Source organism: Diadema antillarum, unplaced genomic scaffold (genome assembly GCF_040938485.1).
Source record: "Diadema antillarum isolate AM-2024a unplaced genomic scaffold, OU_Dant_1.0 seq00001237_RagTag, whole genome shotgun sequence".
Taxonomy (NCBI): Eukaryota; Metazoa; Echinodermata; class Echinoidea; order Diadematoida; family Diadematidae; genus Diadema; species Diadema antillarum.
In genome coordinates this window covers 357,517-380,730 of record NW_027272024.1, presented here as the reverse complement: position 1 = coordinate 380,730, position 23,214 = coordinate 357,517, and the positions used below count along the sequence as shown (strand labels likewise).

General features: G+C 37.9%; 1 protein-coding gene across 1 annotated transcript in view; it reads left to right on the top strand.

Annotated features, from left to right (window-relative positions):
• The window catches only part of LOC139745158 (exosome complex exonuclease RRP44-like), a 219,209-nt gene that overhangs the window by 14,378 nt on the left and 181,617 nt on the right, over positions 1-23,214 (top strand). The window contains exons 6-13 of the mRNA XM_071655572.1: positions 351-524; positions 2,969-3,112; positions 5,947-6,078; positions 14,142-14,279; positions 17,130-17,276; positions 17,565-17,681; positions 20,778-20,870; positions 21,713-21,721. Of these exons, the coding sequence (XP_071511673.1) occupies positions 351-524; positions 2,969-3,112; positions 5,947-6,078; positions 14,142-14,279; positions 17,130-17,276; positions 17,565-17,681; positions 20,778-20,870; positions 21,713-21,721 (954 nt within the window). The remainder of the gene's footprint in view (positions 1-350; positions 525-2,968; positions 3,113-5,946; positions 6,079-14,141; positions 14,280-17,129; positions 17,277-17,564; positions 17,682-20,777; positions 20,871-21,712; positions 21,722-23,214) is intronic.

The window sequence follows — 23,214 nt, the reverse complement described above, 5'->3', positions numbered from 1 at the left end:
TTCCACTTTTTATCGGTCAATTCCTGAAAAAGTTACTGGTCAGACAGTGATTTTCACTGGTCGGGGACCATCGAACCAGTGCCAGTGTGCAGTGTTGGTTATATCGAAATTCTTAAAGCTGAACAGAAAGTATATAAAGACAGTATATAGATGATGATTTTGGGACCTGAATTTTTGCTTCATTGGAACAACAAATTTGTCATAACTGTGTCATTATAACAGGAGTGCATTGTAGTAACAAGTTACCATACCAAAAAAAAACCCCCAAAATAGAAAAAGATATACCACAGTCTTGTTGATGGGACCAACAGGAATTTTGCATTTTTTTTTTCTTTTGTGGGCTTCTTCAGCTGGACAGGGATATCAAGGTGTCTGGAGGGAAGAAGATCCTGTTCCCAGAGCACCTAAGTCTGTCCCAGCTCCAGGCAGGTATCAAAGAAGGCCGGTACAAGCAGGGTACATTCCAGTCCAGCCGGGAGAACTACCGGGAGGGCTACGTCAGTGTGCAGGGGGAGGAGAAGAGGGTAAGGAATAGTTGTTCAAATCTCTTATGCCGCATGCCCACTGTGTGACCTGAGCCTGCAAGCTGGTTGGAGCTGGTGCGAGTTGAAAGTGACCTTGAGCTTGCACCAGCACGCTGGCGAGCTAGTGTGATCTTATTGTGGACGCGACCTCTACAATGCCCACAGTGCGACCTCTTTGCGAGCTCATTGCGAGCTCCCTAGTAAATTCCTTTCGATCCATTTCTACGTACAAAGTTATATGCGTGCATGGTGGAGGAATCTGCAAATTTCGTATTCGTGGTAGGCTGACTTTGCTTGTGTAGATTTGCATCCAGGATTTGGTCAGGCATGCTTTATTTTTGTTTGTTTGTTTGTTAATATCTATCACAAGCTTTTTAAAGTTTTTTTTTTTTTTTAGTGTTTCTGCACTGCAAGTCAACCAATAATTAGCAGTCCTACCACACTGGTCCTGCTTGGAGGCCCCTTCAGCCCACTACTTCTCCTTTCTGGGCCTTTTGTGGTATCTGACTGCCACCACATTGTAGAGCAAGTCTTTGATTAATCCCTGTCTCACTGCACAATTAGCTCTTCTTGCTCTGAATCTAGCCTGAATGGGGCTTTTAATGGAACAGACAGTGTCATCTTAAATTAAAATATGTGGCTTTTAAAGGGAAATTACAGTGCAGTCGAGTGTTAATCTAAAAGTAAAGAATAGTTTTCTCTCAAAAACAATGAAAATTGGATCAAAATTGGATGGAAATAAAGAAGTTATGACATTTTGAAGTTTCGTTTATTTTTCTGGAAAAGTTCTTGAACAGTCAATACGAATATGCAAATAGTGAAGTCTCAATTGCATCTTTTTTTTTTACAACTTGCCACATAGATTGTACATAGATTTTTACATTTCCAGTTTATTCAAGCTCAAGTTTGCCTGGGTCTCAAATCCTGATAGTAGGCCTATGTATAACTGATCATTATTCAAGTTATTCAACCAGGAATAACATCACATTTTACACTTTGATAACAGAAACAATGAATATTTGTCATTACTTTTGTACACTAGCAAAGAAAAATGGAGGGTTGATAACATCATCATCTCATGTGCATATAAATACAAACTGTGCTGCAGAAATTAGTGAAACTTCACAATGCCATAGTTTCCCTAATTTTTTTCCTCAATTTTTTGTCAAATTTTCACTGTTATAGCCATACTTGTAAGATTTTAATCTTACTTATAAGATTAACCTAGATACCTGGACTTGAATTTGTCTTTAAAAGATAACTAATCCACGATTTCTCTGACTTTTCTACCCTTTTGGATGGACAAGCGGGTATTTTTGAATGCTTGCGAGCTTGCCCAGCTTGGGAGCTGCTGCGAGCTGGGGTCGCCCACTGTGCGACCTGCTTGCGAGTTGCTGCGAGCTAACCACAGGTCGCAAGATTTTTTGAACATGTCCAAAACCTTGCGAGCTCAAGCAAGCTGGTTGGTGCGAGCTTGTGCAAGCTGTGGTCGCCCACTGTGCGACCTCGCACCAGCTCACACCAGCTCGTAGGCCCAGGGGGCATTTCATGAAGCGTTTTGTCAGATATTTCGTCTGACAAACTGTTAAAAGCTACAGAAATCCTTGCATCTGATTGGCTGAGAGCAAATTTGTCCGACAAAGTTGTCGGACAAAATACTTCATGAAATGCCCCCCAGGTCGCACAGTGGGCATTCTGCTTGTGGCACAATGTGCCTTTGGAGTACCAGTCAAGAAGGCTTGACCACTGGTAGTCAGTATCATTCACCTCTTTCTGAGCTTTGTCTGTAAAACAGACCACCACCTAATTTGCACCCTACTCTTTGAAAGAAGCTCAGTGACAATGTTCATGAGGTCCGAGTCTCTTGCACATGGAGTCATCATTTTGTGTCCTCTGTGAGGAAAAGAGCGATTTAGCCTGTTAACAGAAGGAATGGTAGAAGACATACAACATTGGCTTAGCTGGTCTTTCTAGGCTTCAGATCAGGGGGTCTTTATTGTGCCCTTGAAGCACAAAGTCACCAGAGGATACTTTGTATTCAGCATTCAATACTGTTTGTGGCATCACATGTCTTCTACATGCTCTGGGTGCTTGTTAGGTGTGTGATGGGGAGGTCTGGCCTCGGCATTGGGTGTCGGGTCCTGTAGGTCTGATTTTCAGACCACAGACAAAAGAATGCTGTAAATGTTCCAGCTCTTTGATCATTAAGATTTTGTACCTGGGAGAATTTATTTTAATCAGGGGGACAACAATGTATGTTTTTTGTTATTTTCACAAAATAATCTTTTCAAACCTAATCTTACCCGATGGAATTCATAATGTATCATCTGCTCACACAGAAAACCAATTTGATAACAGTAGAAAATTGAAGCATTGTCAGTTGGAAAGAAACCACTACAAATGTTGTGTGCCTTCTGTGATCTTCACATTCTCTTCATGGACAGGTATTCATCAAAGGCCTTGCCAATCAGAATCGGGCTGTGCAAGATGACATCATAGCTATCGAAATGCTGCCAGAGTCGCAGTGGTCAGCGCCTTCCTCTGTCATTGCAGAGGACACTGGATCCAAAGATGATGTTCTCGATGAGGTGAGGCGGCAAAGATGCATAATAATGCAATGATGATGAAACAGTACCAAAGACCTGGATTGTTTTCATAAAGCTCTTGCTGTACGTGAAGAGCTGAATATGATATTCCCCTGTTCTAGGATGGGTGAGATCTGATGTTTCCCTAGTAGGTCATATGTGACCGTGCACCACAAAACGAACAAAAAGTCGCACACACTGATTTTGTGTGAGGACTGAAAATAGGTGAAATGGGTCAACTGAGCCAATCTTGACTTTTTCATATTTTCTGAAAGAGCAAGTCTTCTTCTACATTATGCTAGAATTTGGGGTCATAAAACGGGCAGGAAAGTGTGTTTTTTAGCAGTTTATTTTGAACATTTTTTTTTGCAGAATGATGTAATCAAGTGTGTCCTAGAGTCCCCTTTTCATTTCTTAAAAACCTTGTACACACTCTTCACTTTCAACTCCTATAACTTTTGAAAGGATGATGCTACTACTTTGAAAGTTGGTATTAATTAAGGACAGAATCTATTAATAAGGCATGCTTAATTTAAGTTTAATCTAATAATCCCTTCATTGTTGTTACTCCAGTGGTTTACATCCTGTTTTTTGTCCCATTCATCGCACAACCAGCACGGCTTGGTAAAGATTAAGCGCTTGAATAAACACTGTACTTCAGAGCCTCTTTTCTCACTTCACACTTTTCCTGAGTGTGTGCTTTCTTTCCAATATTTCGATAGGTTAGGAGAGTCCATTTGATTTGAGTAATACATCATTTTAAAGCTTAAAGTCTGCTCTTTCAGAATATGCTCTTAAAGGCACTCAGTCGTGGCGAGTGGTTTGTGCGGCACGGAGACGAACGCTACACGCTGCCTCCCCTATTCTGTATCAAATGTAGTGACCCCGAATGAGAATAGCGCTGGCTCAATGGGTCAGCGAACAAAACGCTAGAGTTCTGTGGGCTACAAGAGAGCTCTCTGTGCTAATCTCCTAACCCAAAATGGCTGTCCGAGCGAGCCAAGAGAGCTTCCGAATGGACGCACACTCTCAGTGCGCATGCGCATGAAGAGAGGCCAAAAGAGCCACGCGTCTTCTGGCCTCTCTCCTCCAATCACCGCAGCTCGCGGTGACAATATTTGTGTATGTTGCGTACACACACACACGCACACACACACACACACACACACGCGCGTCTTCTGGCCTCTCCCCTCCAATCACTGCAGCTCGCGGTGACAATGTTTGTGTATGATGCTTACACACACCCACACACACACACGTGTCTCAGTGGCAGCATTGTCCCACACGTTTATGGATATAGCACCGAGTCTGGCATTGCGCAATTGCATGCTCAAACTTCGGTCGTTCGGAGTTTACGTACCATTAGGGATGGCGATCGGCTGCCTTTAACTAAAATTTCATGTCTGGCGACTTTTTGTTTGTTTTGTGGTGCAGGGTCACGTATGTTTTCATGAACTTGGTTTGGCATTAAATCATTTTTGTCTCACTTGCATAGGCACCACTTTTTTGTCATCTTCATCAACAATTTGGTGTACTCTAACTTTCCACAACATTGAGATGTGACCAACAAACCAGCACCATGGGTACATAACCTAAAAGTGTTGGTCAAGTTTAAATATGGGTGAAGTCTCACAAGGTAAAAGGTCAAAAGGTCAGTGAACTTGCCCTGATAGGCACTGTACTCAGTATTGTGGTGTACTTTCAATAACTTTCCACAGATTTGAGCTATGACTATCAAACTCATGCCACAAGGTACATAACCTGCAGATGCCGGTTAAGTTGGACTATGGGTCAAGTCTGACAAGGTCAAAGGTCAAAATGTCAATGAACTTTCCCTGACAAGCACTGTACTCAAATGATTGTGGTATGCTCTCAATAACTTTTCACAGCTTTGAGCTATTATCACCAAATTCAGACCACAGTTACATCACCTACAGATGCTAGTCAGATTTGAATATGGGTGAATTCCGAAAAGGTTGAAGGTCTAATGGTCAATGAACTTTACGTGATAAGCATGGTACACATAGTGTTGTGGTATACTCTCAATAACTCCTCACAGCTTTGAGCTGTGACCATCACATTCACACCTTTGGCACATTACCTAATGGTACCAGTCAGTTCAAATATTGGTGAATTTTAAGAAGGTAAAAGGTCAAGAGATCAATTAACTTTACCTGATTAGCACTGTACTCATAGAATTTTGGTTTATTCTCAATAACTTTCCACAGCTTAAGGCTATGACCACAAATTTTACCACAGGTACATCACATAAAGATGCTAGTAAAGTTCAAATACCGGTGATTTCTGACAAGGTGAACGGTGGAAATGTCAATGAACTTTCCCTGATAAGCACCATATATTGTGTGCTCTCAATAACTTTCCACAGCTTTGAGCAGTGACCACAAAACTCTCACCCCAGGTACATCACCTAACGATGCCGGTCAAGTTTGAATATTGGTTAAGTCAGACAAGGTCAAAAGTCTAAAGGTCAATGAACTTACAATGAAAAACACTACAATAAAAAATTGCGGTATGCAGGTGAGACATCACTTTGCATTTGCATGGCTTGTTTGGGTTTTTTGTCTTGTCTGTGTAATATCTTGATTATCTGTACTGGGGAGGGCATTTCCAAATTCACATTTATGTCTTGTTGTCTCTGTCTTGGACTGCTCTTCAGCTATGACCCAGGACAGGCACCAACCCCTGATGTGTGGTTGTCACCAAAGAATTCCCCTCTCAGGGCCAGTATCTAAAAATTTTGTGGTTATTACATTTAATAGTCTTGCCTTTGATATCTGGAAGGTGAAATGAGCTCCTATTTTCTTGACATCATACAGGCAGAAGACTCTGTGGATAGCTCTAACCGCCCACCCAGGAGAGATGCAATGCCAACGTGCAGGGTTGTAGGAATCATCAAGCGAAACTGGCGGCCATTTTGTGGTGTAATCATGCCAGCATCGGTGAAAGGGGTGAGAGATGTAATCCAAATGGAGCCAAGAAGAAGTTCCACTGTTGTTGTTGGGCCTGTGTCTTCAGGCTGTTCTAAGCATACTGATTATTGTTTGTCTTCATGTCTCTTTTAATTTAATTCTTCTCCTTTAAAGTATATCATTACCTTGGTTTATTTGTTGCTGTGGATGTGCTGGCAAGCACCATTTTTAAGAATTACATGAATAATTGTTACATTAAAAATGCTTAGCTCAGTGATTACAAAGTCATTGTTGGGTATATTTTGCTTGTTTATTCAGTATATGAAATGAAATTTAACCTAAAGGCCGTGTCACACCGTTCCGGGCAAGCTACGCGGGCTTGTAGTCTAGTGGGATTTTGGGAAAATATGACTGTTAGAGGCATTTTTTAGTAAAAGTTGGGAACCGGTCTATTTTGTATAATTCAAGTATGCTGAATCCAAAAATTCCGGTTCCCAAGCGGAATTTTGAGTCTAAGAGCATCTAATTTGCCTAAACAAAATGGCCGCCAATTCATTGCTTTTTAAGGTGTCTCGATGATCTAATTTTCATAACATCTCCCTAGACATGCAGAAATAGTAGTAATTTCAGAAATTAAGGTGCAAAGACAATATCTAGGTCATCATTTGTTCATAACTTTCACTTATATATGCAAATTAAGAAGTGAAATATGCAAATTAGGCATTGCCGCTGATACAGTAATGCATTACCGCATATATATGCACATGTATAGTACCTACGTGTTCACTTCTGTTTTTAATCATTTTAACAAGTTACCGGGCAAACAAAAAGTACTTTGTGTCGCCGGAGTCGAATCAAAATAAATCAATTCAAAAGATTTCAATCAATTCAAGAATTGAATTACACTTATGCAAATATCTATTCAAATTGGTACACAAGAGGATAACTGGCAGGATTCTAGATTCTACAACGCATTGCTGCAATATATGGATCTGAATCATAATTCTGAAGATAGTTGTCATTGTATCAAGACCGGTTCACGATTCCTAGTGCGCTAAAGAGATACAAGAACCAACCTTATGTATTAAAACAAAACATGCATCTCATTTACATAATAAATTATGCAAATATTTTTCCATTTTCTCAACATATTTTCCCCTAAAACAAAGTTTTGCTATTAAAATGTACCTTGGCGTAGTGAAAAATATATAGATATGCTATCGGTCAAACAAAGTGTTCATGGTGTCATCTGAGTCCAAGGAAAATCGAGTGTTGGAATCAACCAATTCAGAATAAAAAAATGAATAACAATATTTGTAATAACGTATGCAAATTGGTACGCAAGAGGCTTTACTACGACAGGCTTCGAGATTCTACAACACATTGCCGCGATATATGAATCTGAATCATTATAGTTATAATATCAAGACGTAAGTTGATGATTCTTTTGTGTTAAAGGAGATACAAGAAAAAAAAAACACAGTTATTAGAAATACCCCAATAATCTAATTTGCATATAGATTATACAAATTTTCTATGGATATATTCCCTAAAACAAAGTCTTGCTATCAAAATGTACCTTGGCGTACTAATATACAGCTAAGATATCGGGCAAACACGTTGCACATAATGATGTCGTCCGAAGTAAATCAAGTACTGGAATCAATCAATAAAGGAGAACTGAATGATACTAAAATGAAATATGTTTGCAAATTGATATTCAAGAGGCCGTAGACCAGGCAGGTTTCGAGATTCTACAACGCACTGCCGCAATATATGAATATGTTTCATAACAGTTATAACAATATCAAGACCTGTTAATGATTCCTGGTGTGATTAAGAGATGCAAAAATTAACTGCAACTAGTAAACAACACACATCTATTATCTCATTTGCATAATAAATTATGCAAATATTCACCCATTTTCTATATGCATATTCACCACTAAAACAAGGTCTTGCCATCAAAGCTATCGAACAATCACATCACTATACATTACTCTATGGATTAGTGCAAGGTCGCTTTTTCCACCCTGTACTTTGTCGTTTTCATTGGATAGATTGGTTTATAATTATTTTCGATCTGTTGAATTTAAAATCAAGTGGCAACTTTCATAAATCTCGTCATAATTTATGGGTTTCCCAGAGATAGATTAAAAAAAACCTATCTCTTCACCCACTCTGCAGACTCAAGCAAAAAAAAAAATTATAAGAAAAATCCTGGTATCTCGGACATAATCTGAGTCAAAAAGTCTATTTCTCAATCGAGCTAAATTGATCTGCATTCATGCAAGGTTTGCATCATCACATTGTTGCTAACATGCACACACTGCTGTACATCGTAGGCCTAATTTGTGACATTTGCATCGAAATGTTCTGCAATGCTTTCGCATGCACATGAAATCACCTCAAGGAAAATTTGCAGGATTGGAGCTAGATATATCAGTTGTACAGGCTGTAGATCAGATCAAAACGTTCCCATCCAATGTCTACTGGTGAAGAAAGATCAGGTCTGGCACAGTGAGCAGGATTTTCTTCTTTTTTATTTTTTTTTAAGATACTGGAGTATTGTCGTTGGACTGCTTTTCGAGCGTCCAGTATACTTTTGTCGGTAAAATGGCGGAACATATTTTGTGCCAAACGAGCTTGTGTGATGCATCTTTTGAATCGAATATAAGTTTATTCTTATAAAGACGACCGATAACAACCATGTTCTTGGAACCCTTTAGTTTTTTTCTCGTACAAGCAGCATCCTTGATGATTGTGAGTCATTGTGAGTGCTACTGTCAGTATCAGTCTGGCAGAAAAAGCACAACTCCAGTAGCTATACGGAAGAAGGCCTCTTTAAGGTAGCTATATCAGATATATGTTATCTCTCAAGGGAACAAAAGTAACTTCATGTTCGCAAGGTAATGGAAAACCCAGGTCCTCCATGAAAAGGTCCATATCCTAATTCTTGGGCAGAAATTCAAGTGACATTGTGGATATTCAAAAACTGTACTTGATAAACCATAATGAGAGGCAAAATGGCGTCCATTTACGTCTGATATGAAGTGGAATCATCTGTATGTAACATGGTTTCTAATGAGTATTCATTATTCCTTATTTCTTACAATTTACTGGCCCTTAAAGCTATAGAGGCCTGTTTGCTAAGAATGTCATTTCTATGATCTGATATCAGAAGTCAGACTGACAAGGGAGCGTGGCGTCGTCCAGTTAAGAATAAATTGAAATGCATCATACTTGGTGGTTATCACTGGCGGCATGTTATCCAAGTATACTGAAAACAAAAACAAAAAGGAACAGGAAGGTGTAAACCCCTTATTTCGCAGATTGCACTGGCCGATGCAATTTCAGAGTTCGAACTGTCTTGGAAGTTGACTAAGTTACATTCTTATAACAGATGTAGAAGGATATAATATAGGTGGATGTGTGCCACATATCTTTTTTTCCATTTCTTCTCCCTCACTGCTATTCTAACATTGCTATTAAAGTTTATCATGATAAGGCGCGGTCAGAGTGGTAAAAGATCCCAAAAACTTCAAGATCTTAAAGACTGCGATCTGAAACTTTTCGATATTTTGCCAATTTGGCCGCGCATTTTGAGATCTTGGAGATCGCGATCTTAAACTTCGTGATCTTTTGCCAGTGTGTGATCGCGGCTATTCTACAAACTTAACTTTCCAATGGATCCTTCTCCAATCTTATATATCTAACGGACTTGCAACATAATTTTGTTTATTCATTGGGACATCAGTAATGTTTGTTGTGTACATTAAAGGTATTTTTCGTCGACTTGAACCCCCCCCCCCCCAAAAAAAAAAAACCACTTCATAAGACAAAATAGAATAAAACCACCTATCCATTTCAACCTATAGACGAATGTTTGCTATATAATCATATGTAATCTTTATTATCATATATATACATGATTACCATGCTCTGGCTAACTGGGAAATAGCATTTCCGTGCCAATGCTATAGATTTGCATATTGGAACAATACAATAATGGATGTTGCATATGAATAAAATGGCATTGTTCGATGACATTTCCCCCCCCCCCCCAAAAAAAAAAAAAAAAGTTGAGTCATGATCCATGTAGAGAGAGTTTTCATCAATTTGTTTTGCGATTATTGATGTAATAAAAATATTTTGCATGATATTAACAATTTTATGGCAATATTGCAGCTATTTTGTATGTATTGTGCAAATTAGATTTAAAGTTCATTCGCTTGAAAAAGACCCGTTTTTGTTTTGTTTTGTTTTGTTTTTGTTTTTTTTTTAGCCCTAGCGCAATCATTTTTGGTTAAGAATCGGGTTCCTAACTTGAATTCTTTAAAAAAATCCAAAAGGACCATTTTAAAGGATTTGAAAAATAAAATTTTACCAGGGTATATAGACTATTGAATGAACTGCATGCGCATAAAACTCATGAAGCCTGCATATAATTTGCATACCGATACAATACATGTATTTGCATTTATTTTGATACCACTGAGAAGGGATTCAGATTTCATCTAACTCTCCAAACCTTCAAGTGTATATATCTAATATTCTTAACTTCCCTCTCAAGAGAAAAAAAATATAAAAAATCTTCCAGTGTTAATATATATTTATCTGCATATTTCAGTACTAATTTGCATAATTATGAATGAAATATATTATTTAACACCTGAGGAACGTTTATATCTCAAGTTGCTAATTCCATTCTATGTACATAGATTTCAAATCACGTTTTTCCAGCTCGTTTACCAAAAAAAAAATCTCGAAAATGCGTGTCTGGAATTCACAATTTCTGTGGCTGGGCAGCCATTTTGTTTATGCAAATTAGATGGTCAAGATCGGTGAATTTTGCTTGGGAACCGGAGTTTTCCTAACCCTCAAAACCTTAAAGTTTACATCTTTAGTGTTTAACTTGCCTCTCAAGAAAAACATTGTAACAATTACTCTTCCAGTGTTAATATACATTTATCTGCATATGTCAGTACTAATTTGCATAATTATGAATAGAATATACTATTTACCATCTGAGAAACGTTTATCCCTCAAATTGCTACTTCTATTATATGTACAAAATATAAAATCACTTTTTTCCAGCTCTTTTGCAAAGAATTTCTAGAAAATCCGTGTCCGAAACTGAATAACTGACAATTTCTGTGGCTGGGCAGCCATTTTGTTTATGCAAATTAGATGGTCAAGATCGGTGAATTTCGCTTGGAAACCGGAGTTTTCCTGACCCTCAAAACCTTAAAGTCTATATATTTAGTATTTAATTTGCCTCTCAAGAAATAAAAAATGTCAAAATTACTCTTCCAGTGTTAGTGTATATATATATATATATATATATATATATATATATATATATATATGTATATATATATATATATATATATATATATACATATTTATCTGCATATTTCAGTCCTAATTTGCATAATTATGAATAAAATATACTCTTTGCCACCTGAGAAACGTTTATCCCTTATAAATTGGTAATTCTATTCTCTGTACAAACATTTCAAATCACTTTTTCCAGCTTGTTTGCAAAGAATTGCTAGAAAATGCGTATCTGAAACTGATAATTTCTGTAGCTTGGCAGCCATTTTGTTTATGCAAATTAGATGGTCAAGATCGGTGAATTTCGCTTGGGAACCAGATTTTTCGGATTCAGCATACTCAAATTAGGTAAAAGAGACCGGTTTCCAACTTTTACTCAAAAATGCCTCTAACACCATTTTAGAGAGCCCTTTTTCAGAAATCCCACTAGACTATTGTGGCGAGGAGGTAGTTTCCAGCACGTAGAAGATTTTCAGCGGGCGAACAAGAATGTTTGCAATTTTCATTCATGCCTTGTCATACCGTATGGGGGAACTTCTGCGGCTTGACTTCTGGGGAAACAAATTTACTCCCCGGAGCTCTCCGCAGTTGGTCCGCACCTGACAGTATCTAGCGCGTAGTTGCCCGGAGGTGCTCATGCAAGTCCGATTTAACCGCAGTCAGGTTTTGAGCATGACCAAAACTTTTTCCGGGTGAGTCGCGGGAATGCCCGTAGAGGTCCACACAGAACGCCAGTAGGAGACCCTTAGCAGCAGTACTTCCCAGGCAATTCCCACGCAGGTAATTCGCAGTCCCGTATGCAGCCAAGATAATGAAATTCTGTGAGATTTCAGCCATTCCATTAGAGGAATTCCTTCACTGAGTTGTCAGCCCCCATGCGACTGGTACAAAGGTCACACAGTATACTCGCAAGTATTACGCGTCCAGCAAGTAAGACACATGCGCTGACTCGCACAAATCCTTTTCCGCCCTCAGGAATGTCCGGTATGCTAGAAAATCCCTACACGTAACAAGCCCGAGTAGCTTGCCCGGAAAGGTGTGACAGGGCCTAAACACGGTTGCGGGTAAAAAAATATGCGTGCGCACCTCCGGGCGACTACGGTTGAGATACATGCTAGGTACTGTCATGTGAGGATCATCTACGGGGACCTCCAGGTAGTCAAAATTGTTCTTTGCAAGTCGCACGCAAGGCTGGTGTGACACGGCCTTACGGATGAAACATATAAGTGCAAATCAGAACTGTGTGTTGTGAAGTCTTTGAAACTGTACCATCCTTGAAAACTGATTATATGACTTTTCTGATTAATTTTGACAAATAGAACTGATGTGGTTTAATCTACAGGTATGTTCTTATAAATGGATATGTCAGATTAATGTCTAGACATGTCCAGGTGATTGATTTTAATATTTATTTCATCAATCTTCGCGCATTTTCTTTTCACACATCCCCATGTCTTTACCAGTATGTGCCACTCATCTGTTATTTTAGTAGGAGTGGAGACATGAATCAATTGTCTTCCTATCTGTGAGACAGATTTAATTCGATACACACTTCAGATATTTCTAAGTAGCTGCATCAGGCATGGGTACAAAGGGAATGAGATTTGTGAATTAATTTCATAAACCTCCATGGTAGCACAAATTACCTTTTTCTGCTCATGCATAAAGTGAAGTTACAAAACTTGCATTTTAGTGAGCTTTGATTGAATATGATTTATTCTATGTCTAATTTGCATATGCATTCTTGGAGAGCATGTCAGACACTATGCACATAAAAGATTTGGTGATTATCGGGTTTTGAACCTTTACAAAAGCCCAGTCATTTTAGGGTGAAATCTTCAAATATTTCAGCATCGTACATTTAGAAACATACCTCTCTACAAATCAATCAATGACTAACATATGAAGCACCCTTCCAATATTGTGAAAGTGGAAATTTAAGTGTGATTTTTTTTTTCGTGGCTGAGAAAGATGATTATCCTGTGCTTTATAGGAATTACCCTTGTTTCAAGTCACTGTTTATGCAAGGGTTGAAACACTTAAAGGAATCCCAAAAGTGTGATCACAAATATTTGGCAAGGAATAAGAAAATTGTGTGTAGCTTTTACCTTTTAGAATAAAATGATTGCAAAGGGGCGTAAAAATCAATATGTGAGAAGCTGTAGACAACCGTCTTTGTGACATGAAATTTCTTATTCGTCCACTTCTTGTGAATGATATGTTCCCTAGAGTGAAAATGTAGTATAAAGGACAAATATTTTCTTCCGGTATTTCCTTTTTAGACAGTGAATACAAAGGAATCAGAAAAGAAAACAATAATTGATAAAATTTTGTGTACTGGTAAAGTTGCTCAACACTTGTTCTCAATGTGATATTGACCTGCCTTTAGGGATCACTATCTAAAAAAAAAAGAAAAAAGATAGACTATTCAAAAACCTATTAACTTCCTTATTGAAAAGTTTCACTGATTCATTAGAACTTTTACAATTGTACCACAAAAGTAATTCAGAATATTGGATTTGGTTTTCATTATACTTTACATCTGGTCAAGGCATGGTTTCAGCATGTCAGTGAATACCAGGTTCTTATACTTAAAAAAAAGAAAAGAAAAAGATGTAAATTTCACAAATGTGGGGTACTGAAAATAAGCAAAATATGTGCATGTGCAGTGCAATGATTGTAACTGAGTAAATGTTAACTTCTATTGAAAAAGAAAGAAAAACCTAAACCGAACAAACATGCATTTTCACTGTTATGTGCTGTAGGGAACAAGACATTTGTTCATGGCAGCTGAGCGCCGGATTCCTAAGATACGCATTGAGACTCGGCAGTATGACGCCCTCGTTGGCCACAGAATTATAGTGAGCATAGACTCATGGCCACGTAACTCAAGATATCCACTGGTGAGTTAATTGACAACAGAGGCTTCTGTTGTGAATATGTGATATGATGTGTCGTAAATATGCACTGTCTAATGTTTTTTTTGTTAACCCTTCATACTTAGAGCTTGATTTTTCAGAGCTTTTTGCAAACCCTCCTTTTTCCAAGGACTTTGAAAGTGTATAATTCTCATAACCTTTTGTAAACCCTTCCATCCTTAGATCCTCTGAAAGTGTTTGCTCCTCAGAGCTCTTTTGATATCTCTTTTATTTTGAGGGTGCTGAAAAGCTTTCAATTCTCTCAGAGCCTTCTTGTACATATTTGACTTTTTTTTTTAACCTGTAGTCCATACATGTATTTTGTAGCCAACTTAGCAGGAGTTATTCTTAGGGTTTAAGGATACAGAGTTTTCCAAAAGTTTGTTCATGTCTATGGGGCCCATTTTTTTTTTTTTTTTTGGGGGGGGGGGGGGTGGGGGGGGGGAGGGGGGGGGGTACAAGTTAGGAGGATGATCAAGGGTAAAAAATTCATAACTCTACTTAAGAATTTCACCAAACTTGGCAAAAGTTTCAGTTGCCTTCCATAGGCCCTGGGTCAGGCCCAAGAAGACCCAAGGTATGGCGATTACAACTATTTTCTCTCCATTATCCAGAATTTAAATAGCCAAGTCATATTGAATTTAGATGCGCTTACAGCTGAAGAATGTTGCTCATGACAATGGCAGTGATAGCCCACTCAAAGGGATGACAAGTTTGGATGCGACAAAAGGGCTGAAATTTACGTTATCATCTTCAACCTTTTCATATACAGTATCCAACAGAAGTGAGTACACCCCACATGAGTATTTGAAAATTCGAATGTAATTCTTCAAGTTGTTGATTTCAAATAACAAGTCTCACAGAGATTGTAAAAAGGACCTGCCGTGATAGGAATTGAGGCAAAAACTAGTATTCATAACCTTAATTATGAAATATAATGCATATTTCATGAAAATAGTGGCAACAAAAGTGAGTACACCATGTGTAATATTTGCATTGAAATATGATCAAATCTGGAGTTTTATGGTCCCAGCATTTGGCATAATTTTCGTTAGCGTGAAAAACATGTTGATATTACATGGTAGTGACCTTGAATTTGTGTTCCATGTATGTAACTGCTTTTCTGAAAAGTTAGTAAGGGAGTCTGTTGCATGTTCGATGATTTCTCCTGACCACACTAGTCACACCAGTAGTAATGCATAGAGGAATACAAGAATTAAAGTGAGTCAAACCCTGACCACTCCAAGAAGTCATCAAACAGGAGTGAAACACAGTTAAAAGAATGCAGAGGGGCATTATAAGACAGTGCCATGTCATATCAACATGTTTTTTTTTTTTTGTGTGTGTGCTAAGGAAAATTATGACCAGTGCTGTTGACCATAAAACTCCAGATTTAACCATGTTTCCATGCAAGTACATCTGTATTACACAGGGTGTACTCACTTTTGTTGCCATTATTTTCTCAAGTATGCATAATATTTCAAAAGTAAGGTTATAAATACTAGTTTTCTGTCTCAAGTCATATCATTCAATGCCATTTTTACAATCTCTGTGAGACTTGTGAGATAAAACAAACAATTTAAAGAATTACATTCAATTTTTTTAATGTTCACATGGGGTGTACTCACTTCTGATATACACTGCTGTATACTGTACATTATCACATTTCAGTCTTTCCAAGATTGACAGGAATTATTCTATTAAAGTGACAGGGGATATAATCTGTTCAAGTGGTTCTTTTGGCACTCACATGGGGGCTCAGGGGCGGGACCCAAATCCCATAATGAGAGCTGGAATGCTGTTGATTTAGATTATCATCTCTATGTTCATTAGAAAGTTAAATTGATTTTTTTGTTGTTGTTGTAGATACCTTTACATGTGAAGAATGATACGCAATTGTTTGTGAGGCACCTGATTAAATACCTACAACTTACTTTATGACATACCAAGAAGGGGCACCACAAGGTAGTTTCATAAAGGTTGATTTTATTTTGAAGTTCAGGTGAGCATTAACCGTCATAGGGTGCTTTTTACCAGAAAGAAATGGTTTCTATATGACTTGACTCAAGACAGATCTTTTATTCTGAAGTGTCTATTCTTTAATACAGACAATTGTCATTTTCTTCAGGATAAACACGATTTTGGTCATTTATTGTTGTCTTGCGCGTGTAGTGGAAGCGAGGCATAGGCGTCATTTTTCTGTCGTCATTGTCAGCATTGTCATCAGTTTGGTGTACTCTCTAACTTTCCTTAGCTTTGAGCTATAACCACCAAACTCACACCACAGGTACATAACCTAACCATGCCAGTCAAGTTGGAATATGGGTGAAGTCTGACAAAGTCAAAGGTCGAAAGGTCAATGAACTTACAATGAAAAACACTATGATCACAACTTGCAATATGCAGGCGAGACACTGCTTGTCGTTTGCTATGTTTGTTTTATTTTTTGTCTGGTTTATGTAATTCCTCAATTATCTATATTTGGGAGGGCATTTACAACTGCATGTTTACATCGCTTGATGTTTGCCTTGTATGAAATAAATGAGGCACACCATGCAGGAGAAAAGAGATGTCAATCAAAGTAACATGACCCGAATAGTCCATAAGACACCATTTGCAATGATACACTAATGTTTAACACTCATCTGATTTTTCTGTGTTCTGCACTTACCGGTTTTTGCTGATTTTTGTCTAGAGGCTGCAATTGAAAGTGATTTTCTTTGGACTAAATTCTACTGTGAAGTGCAGGGAAGGGGGATGCATAAGTAAACACTTTTGATCTATTTTGAGTTTCAGAAATCCATTGTGGTTTTGTGTCCATAATTTGTGATACAGGGCCACTTTGTACGGAGTCTGGGTAAGATTGGAGATAAAGACACTGAGAATGAGGTGCTACTGTTAGAGCATGATGTGCCACATCTCCCTTTCTCTGAGGCGGTGCTCAGCTTCCTTCCCAAAATGCCTTGGACCATCACTGAGGAGGTAGGTATGGGCGGCTATGTGTGTATGTACATGAATTATGTATTATGTACACATATTTATCATGTGTGTATATATGAGTTTATGTATAAATGTATGTAGGTGTGTGTGCGTGTGTATGTATGTATGTATGTATTATGATATGCACGTATGTACAATGTATTTCTGAAAGTATGTATGTATGTAAGTTAAAAATCCCATCATTGACATTCGACTGTGATTGATTTCATATCCCATGGCAGATTCCAGTAGAAGAAAATAATAATACTTTGTTGTTTGCCTTGCTGTTAGGATGAGGCTGCAAGAGTAGATTTGAGGCACATTGACATATGTAGCGTGGATCCACCAGGCTGTACTGATATTGATGATGCTCTTCACTACCGCCCTCTGGAGAATGGAAATGCTGAGGTAATATGGCTGTTTGCAATCTTTATGCAGTATTCATCATAACACAGTAAGACTCATTCATATTAATGAAGAATCTTGTGAAAGTTCATACTTGTAAATCATTTAACTGGTAGCAATTAGCAACAGCTTTTATCTGAGAGTGCTTTGATAATCTCACCAAAATCTCTCTGTGTGTGTCTATGATGCTCAGTTTGATGTTTTGTTGAAATAAGTAATAAGTGATAACACTAAGAAAGAAAAAAAATGTCACACCCAAATCATGTCAGACCAGTAAGAATTAGGAATAATCCATTGTAACAAGTTAAATTACTGGGGCAAAATTTCACCTACATGTTAGTCATTGGTAATGTTGCCAAACTAAACAATGGAGATGAAGAGATAAAGGGAGGTAAACTTGCCATTTGGATTAGGATAAGACTATTGCAGAAGATCCCAAACTCTTTCAAAGCAAGTCACACAGCACCAGACTTCTATGTGTATTACTGAATGAATGTGTGGAAGTACAGACATGATCATTTGCTCAATCATGTGCTTCTCAAGATAACACAATGTACATGACCATTTTGTGTAATTTTGTGTGTGGGTGTTTCCACAATGATGGAATTCTTCCTATCTTTGATTTGTCGATTCACTATATATTAGGATGGAGACACTATGAATAATGAAGTGCAGGCAAATGAAAGTAGTGACATAATGTTCATATTTACATGTATGTGTGATAATAGTGCATGTGGGTTCATAATGATTGTTTAATTAGGCCATACCAGTTATCTTTAAATTAATGTTGAAAAATGTAGTCAGAGAATAAGGTGATTGTCATAATAAAGTATTTTAGCTCTGCCAACAACATATATATGAATGCTGCAGATATGGAATAAATTTTGCTTAGGAGTAGGTATGATTTCTTTGTTGATTCAGTGCTGGTAATTAAAGACCAATACTGTATACGCCGAATATTTCGCGAGGTTTTTATTTTGCGAGTCGGATGCTATTTGCAAAATTAAAGACACACGAAAAATATTGACTCAGATCACAATGTGGATGTGACGTATGCATGTACATTTCTCTGTTCAGTACAGGACTCCACGATCGCAAATTTAAAGGGTGTGTACAGTTCTGGTCGAGGTGAGGATTTAGCTTGAAAGTTTTGCGAGATATCAGAAACCACTCTAGGAGATGTCATAGAGCATGCAATTCTAAGGGTATCAAAAGTTTATTTGATGAAAATCAGTTTTGAAATGGCTGAGATATCCAAAAACAAGGTGAAACAAAGATCCTAATAAAAGGCGTGGCCTGTCGCCTTTCATTATCATCACTTTTTTTGATATCTCAGCCATTTGAAAACCAATTTTTCATCAAATAAACATTGAATCCTTCGTAGAATTACATGCTCTTTCATATTTCATATGAGGTTTCTCATTATCTCACTTAGGAATGTTCAAAACATGAATCCCCACCTCAACTAGTACTGTACAGTCCCTTTAACCACTCGTGAAATTGTCGAGAATTCCCGATTCACGAAAATTTAGAATCGCGAAATATATGGCGTATAGAGTATGCTGTTGTCTGTGACCAAAGTGTATTTTCCTACCCTATGTCGCAAACAGCACAGAACCACTGATAGCAGGGAAAATATGACAGTCTTGATCTCAGTGTGACAAGGTTCCCTTGTTTTTGTGGTGCTTCATAATTTTTAGATGATTTCAAAGAAGATAAAGGCACAAAATTAAATCATGATATGTGGACCTACTGTTTAAACTGTATGTTCATACCCCCATCACACTAATTTGGAATCAGCACGAATCAAGCAGAACCAGCCGGAATTAAGATTTTCAAAATTCGTGCACATTCGGGAGAAAAATTCAAATTCTGGGAATGCTGTTCGAATACTTGGAATGCACTTTGAACCCTTCTCGAATCATTCTTGCACATTCCGAATGAATTAGCTCTTGAATACTGCTCGAATGTACTTGGAACGCTGTAGGGATATTCAGAATGCTGTTAGAATGCGGTCAGAATTTTAGAAAGCACTTCAAATGCCGCATGAGCGCGGTTCGATTGCTGCCCGAAGTCTGATGGTCAGAAAGCGCCTCGAATGCAGTACAAACTCAATTTGAATGCTGTCAGAATGTTCCCGGAATGGCTACCAAATATACTTTGAATGTTCACGAATTCAAACAGAATGCTGCCCGAAAAATTAGAATACACTTAGAATGTACTTAGAATGCAACACGAATTGTCCCATGTGTGTCAAGAATGCAGCCGGGAATGGTCTCCGATAGCATATAACTGGTGATTTTCACCAGTCTCAACCCGATCATCCTTGGACCATGTTGCTTTGCTACAGATTGGTGTCCTCCTGCAAGACCTCCTTGAAAGAGAGTATCTAGACCAATTACCCCCTGGGCAATTACCCCAGACCCTTCCCTTGACCCTGCCCCTACTCCTAATCCTGACCTAATCCCAACCCTAACCCAAACTCTAACTCCAAACCTAACCCTAACTCTAGTCTTTACTCGAACTTTTCACTAACCAGTAATTTGAGCATTTGAGATATTTTGGCAGAATTTGAGGTGCAACACCATTCCGATTCTCCCTCAAATGAGGTCAGATTATTTCAAATGCTGTTAGAATGCCGTAGGAATACTTAGAATGCTGTAAGAATATTTAGAATGCAATCAGAGTTCAATTAGAATACCCTTCGAATGCAGATCAATATTTCTCCACTTTGAATGCTCCTCGAATGTTTTAAGCATGGGTAAAACATTTGGGCTGGCCACAAGAATGGGCCTGAATGTTTGGAACGCACTCAGAATGTCGTCAGAATTGTTTGAATGCACTTCGAATATGCAGGAATGCAGGAAGAATTTTCATTTCAACGGCATTCCGGTTCATTCCGCCTCTAGTGTGACGGGGGTATCAGATGCAATCATTTAATGTTGTGCCATAATTGAATGTTATCTAGATGAGTCATAACTAACAACAGATTCAAAGAAGACAACATTTGCCAGGAAGGCACACAGTACAGTAAATTAAGTAAGCATCAATACTCTGTTCATGACTGTGATACTATCCATCTGTGTGTATGTCTTGCAGGTTGGTGTTCATATTGCTGATGTCAGTCATTTCATCAAGCCAGGTAACGCTCTGGATGCTGAAGCTAGACTGAGAGGAACCACTGTCTACCTCGTTGGACAGGGTAAACCATTCCTTTCTTGTCTTGACCAAAGATTTGATGATCAAGTACTTCAGGGATTTAGCATCTGAGTGCAGACAAATTGAGGCAGTCAATATAAAACCTACCTCATTTTTAAGTTCTTTATTATTATTATTTTTTTAGTATCAAGGAACACACATTTATTATGAATTTATACATTTCGTATTTCAATATATACCGTATGTCCCCCCCCCCCCCCCCAAAAAAAAAAAAAAAAAAATTACAACGGGACCGTCCTAAAAGTAGTGCATCAATCCAAATACAATTTCAGGGTATGAAAATAGAACTTATTACCCACACCCTACAGAAAACCCTATCCGATTTGCTTAGGTGGTCGAAGAGAAATGAGGGTCTTTTGTAGAGCATGTCAGGAATCCCTTCCCTCCAAGTTTTGTCCAATGTGTTCATAGTTCCAAGAGCATCCAAATGCTGAACTTGGAGGAAATAGGCCCATGACATGCTCTACTACAATCCTCATTTCTCTTTGACCACATTTACCAAGTTGAATGGGGTTTTCTGCAAAGTGTTGGTAAGAAGTTAGAGTCTCATTCCCTGAAATAGCATTAGATTGTTCAATCATTCATATAATCAATTATATAATATATTATATACTGTGTATATATATATATATATATATATATATATATATATATATATACATTACATTATATATACATATATGTATATATATAATATTTTTTTTTTTTTTGGGGGGGGAAACATACTGTACATTTTGACACTAGTCATATATAACGTATCAAGATATATAGCAAAGCAAGTTTGTATTGTTGACAACAGAGCTCAGAGATGATAGATTGGGAAGGTCAAAGTTAGTAGAAGCAGTTTTTTAAATCATATACATGATCCTTCCTTTGTGAAAGATTTAGGGGGCAACAAGTATCTCTCTATTGAATGAAATAACAGTTCAGTTACATCTGGACTTTCTTTTTGAAGTTAAAGCAGTCTGCTTTATGATTTTGTATGACAGGATAATCATGTTTGGGATTCACGTTCTATGGAACTCTTGGTACTCTTTGAATAAAAGAGTCCACAAATAACAGTAGAAGTTGTTTTTTTTAGTTCACCTGAGCCAAAGGCCCAAGTGAGCTATTGAGACCATTTATTGTCTGGCGCATGTCTTGTGCCATACAACTGTAAGTTGTGTGTCAAAGGTTTTGTGCAAACTTTTTACATTTTTAGCTTCTTCTTGAAGTCCCCAAGATAGATTTTCACCAAACTTTACAGGTAGCATACATGTACCTAGGGGGATAGAATATTAATTTGTTCAAATACACATCACATGGCTCCCAATGGGCCCCAAAGCCCCCAAATTAAGGAATCTTTTTAAATCATTTTCTCTAGAACCAGAAGTGATAAAACCCAAGTTGAATGCTGTTAGTAAGCTCATTGATGTCCTGTAATTTCAAGTTTGTTCATGGCCAATCTGAGGGTTGTGACCGACCCTGAGGGGAGGCAAATTGTGGCCCAATTTTCATGTTCTCAGCTTCATGAGAGATTGCCACCATAGCTGGTAACATTCCTATGATAATGGGAGATCAAATGGGAGATCAAATGTTCAAATGGGCACTGTGCCCACCCCCCCCCCCCCCCCCCATACCCTCTGTTACTCAAAAGAAAAAAAAAAAATCTTATAGCACTGTAAGCTATCCATGATATGTAAATGTATAAGCTCTTATTGTATTTACAATCTGTGATCTTGATGCAGTATTTCCACATCACTTCTTAGCTTACATAAGCCAAAGGCTCAAGTGACCTTTGCAATCGTTTATTTTCTGGCGTCCGCTTTGTATCTTCCACTGCGCATAAATTTTTATATTCTCACGTGCTCAACTCAGTCAACTTCTTGTTTACAGTATACTTTGCACATTATTTCTGCCATCGAACAAATGCAAAAGGGGTATTTGGGTTTTTGTGGAAATAATTGTGTGAAATTAGAACAAGGACCTTGAAAAAAACAATGTAATTCATAGTTCTAAAGGAGTATCTTGTATTTGCTCTGTGTAGTGGTTGAAACATTGTAATAGTGGGTAGGAGTCATGTTTTAGTTTGAGTCCTGCATACATTTTTGGACAAGATGTTTTATCCACAGTTCTCTTTCTTGAGCCAGATAGATAAATGAGTGTTCAGTGATGCTAAGGTAATGATTAACAACTGTTTCCTATCAAAGAACAGTGCTAACATTGAACAGACAACCCCAAGGATAAGATAAAACCATGCCGTCATCGTCGTCATCATCATCATAATCATCATCATCATCATCAATTGTAGTATCTTCAGTTGTAACCATCATCACAT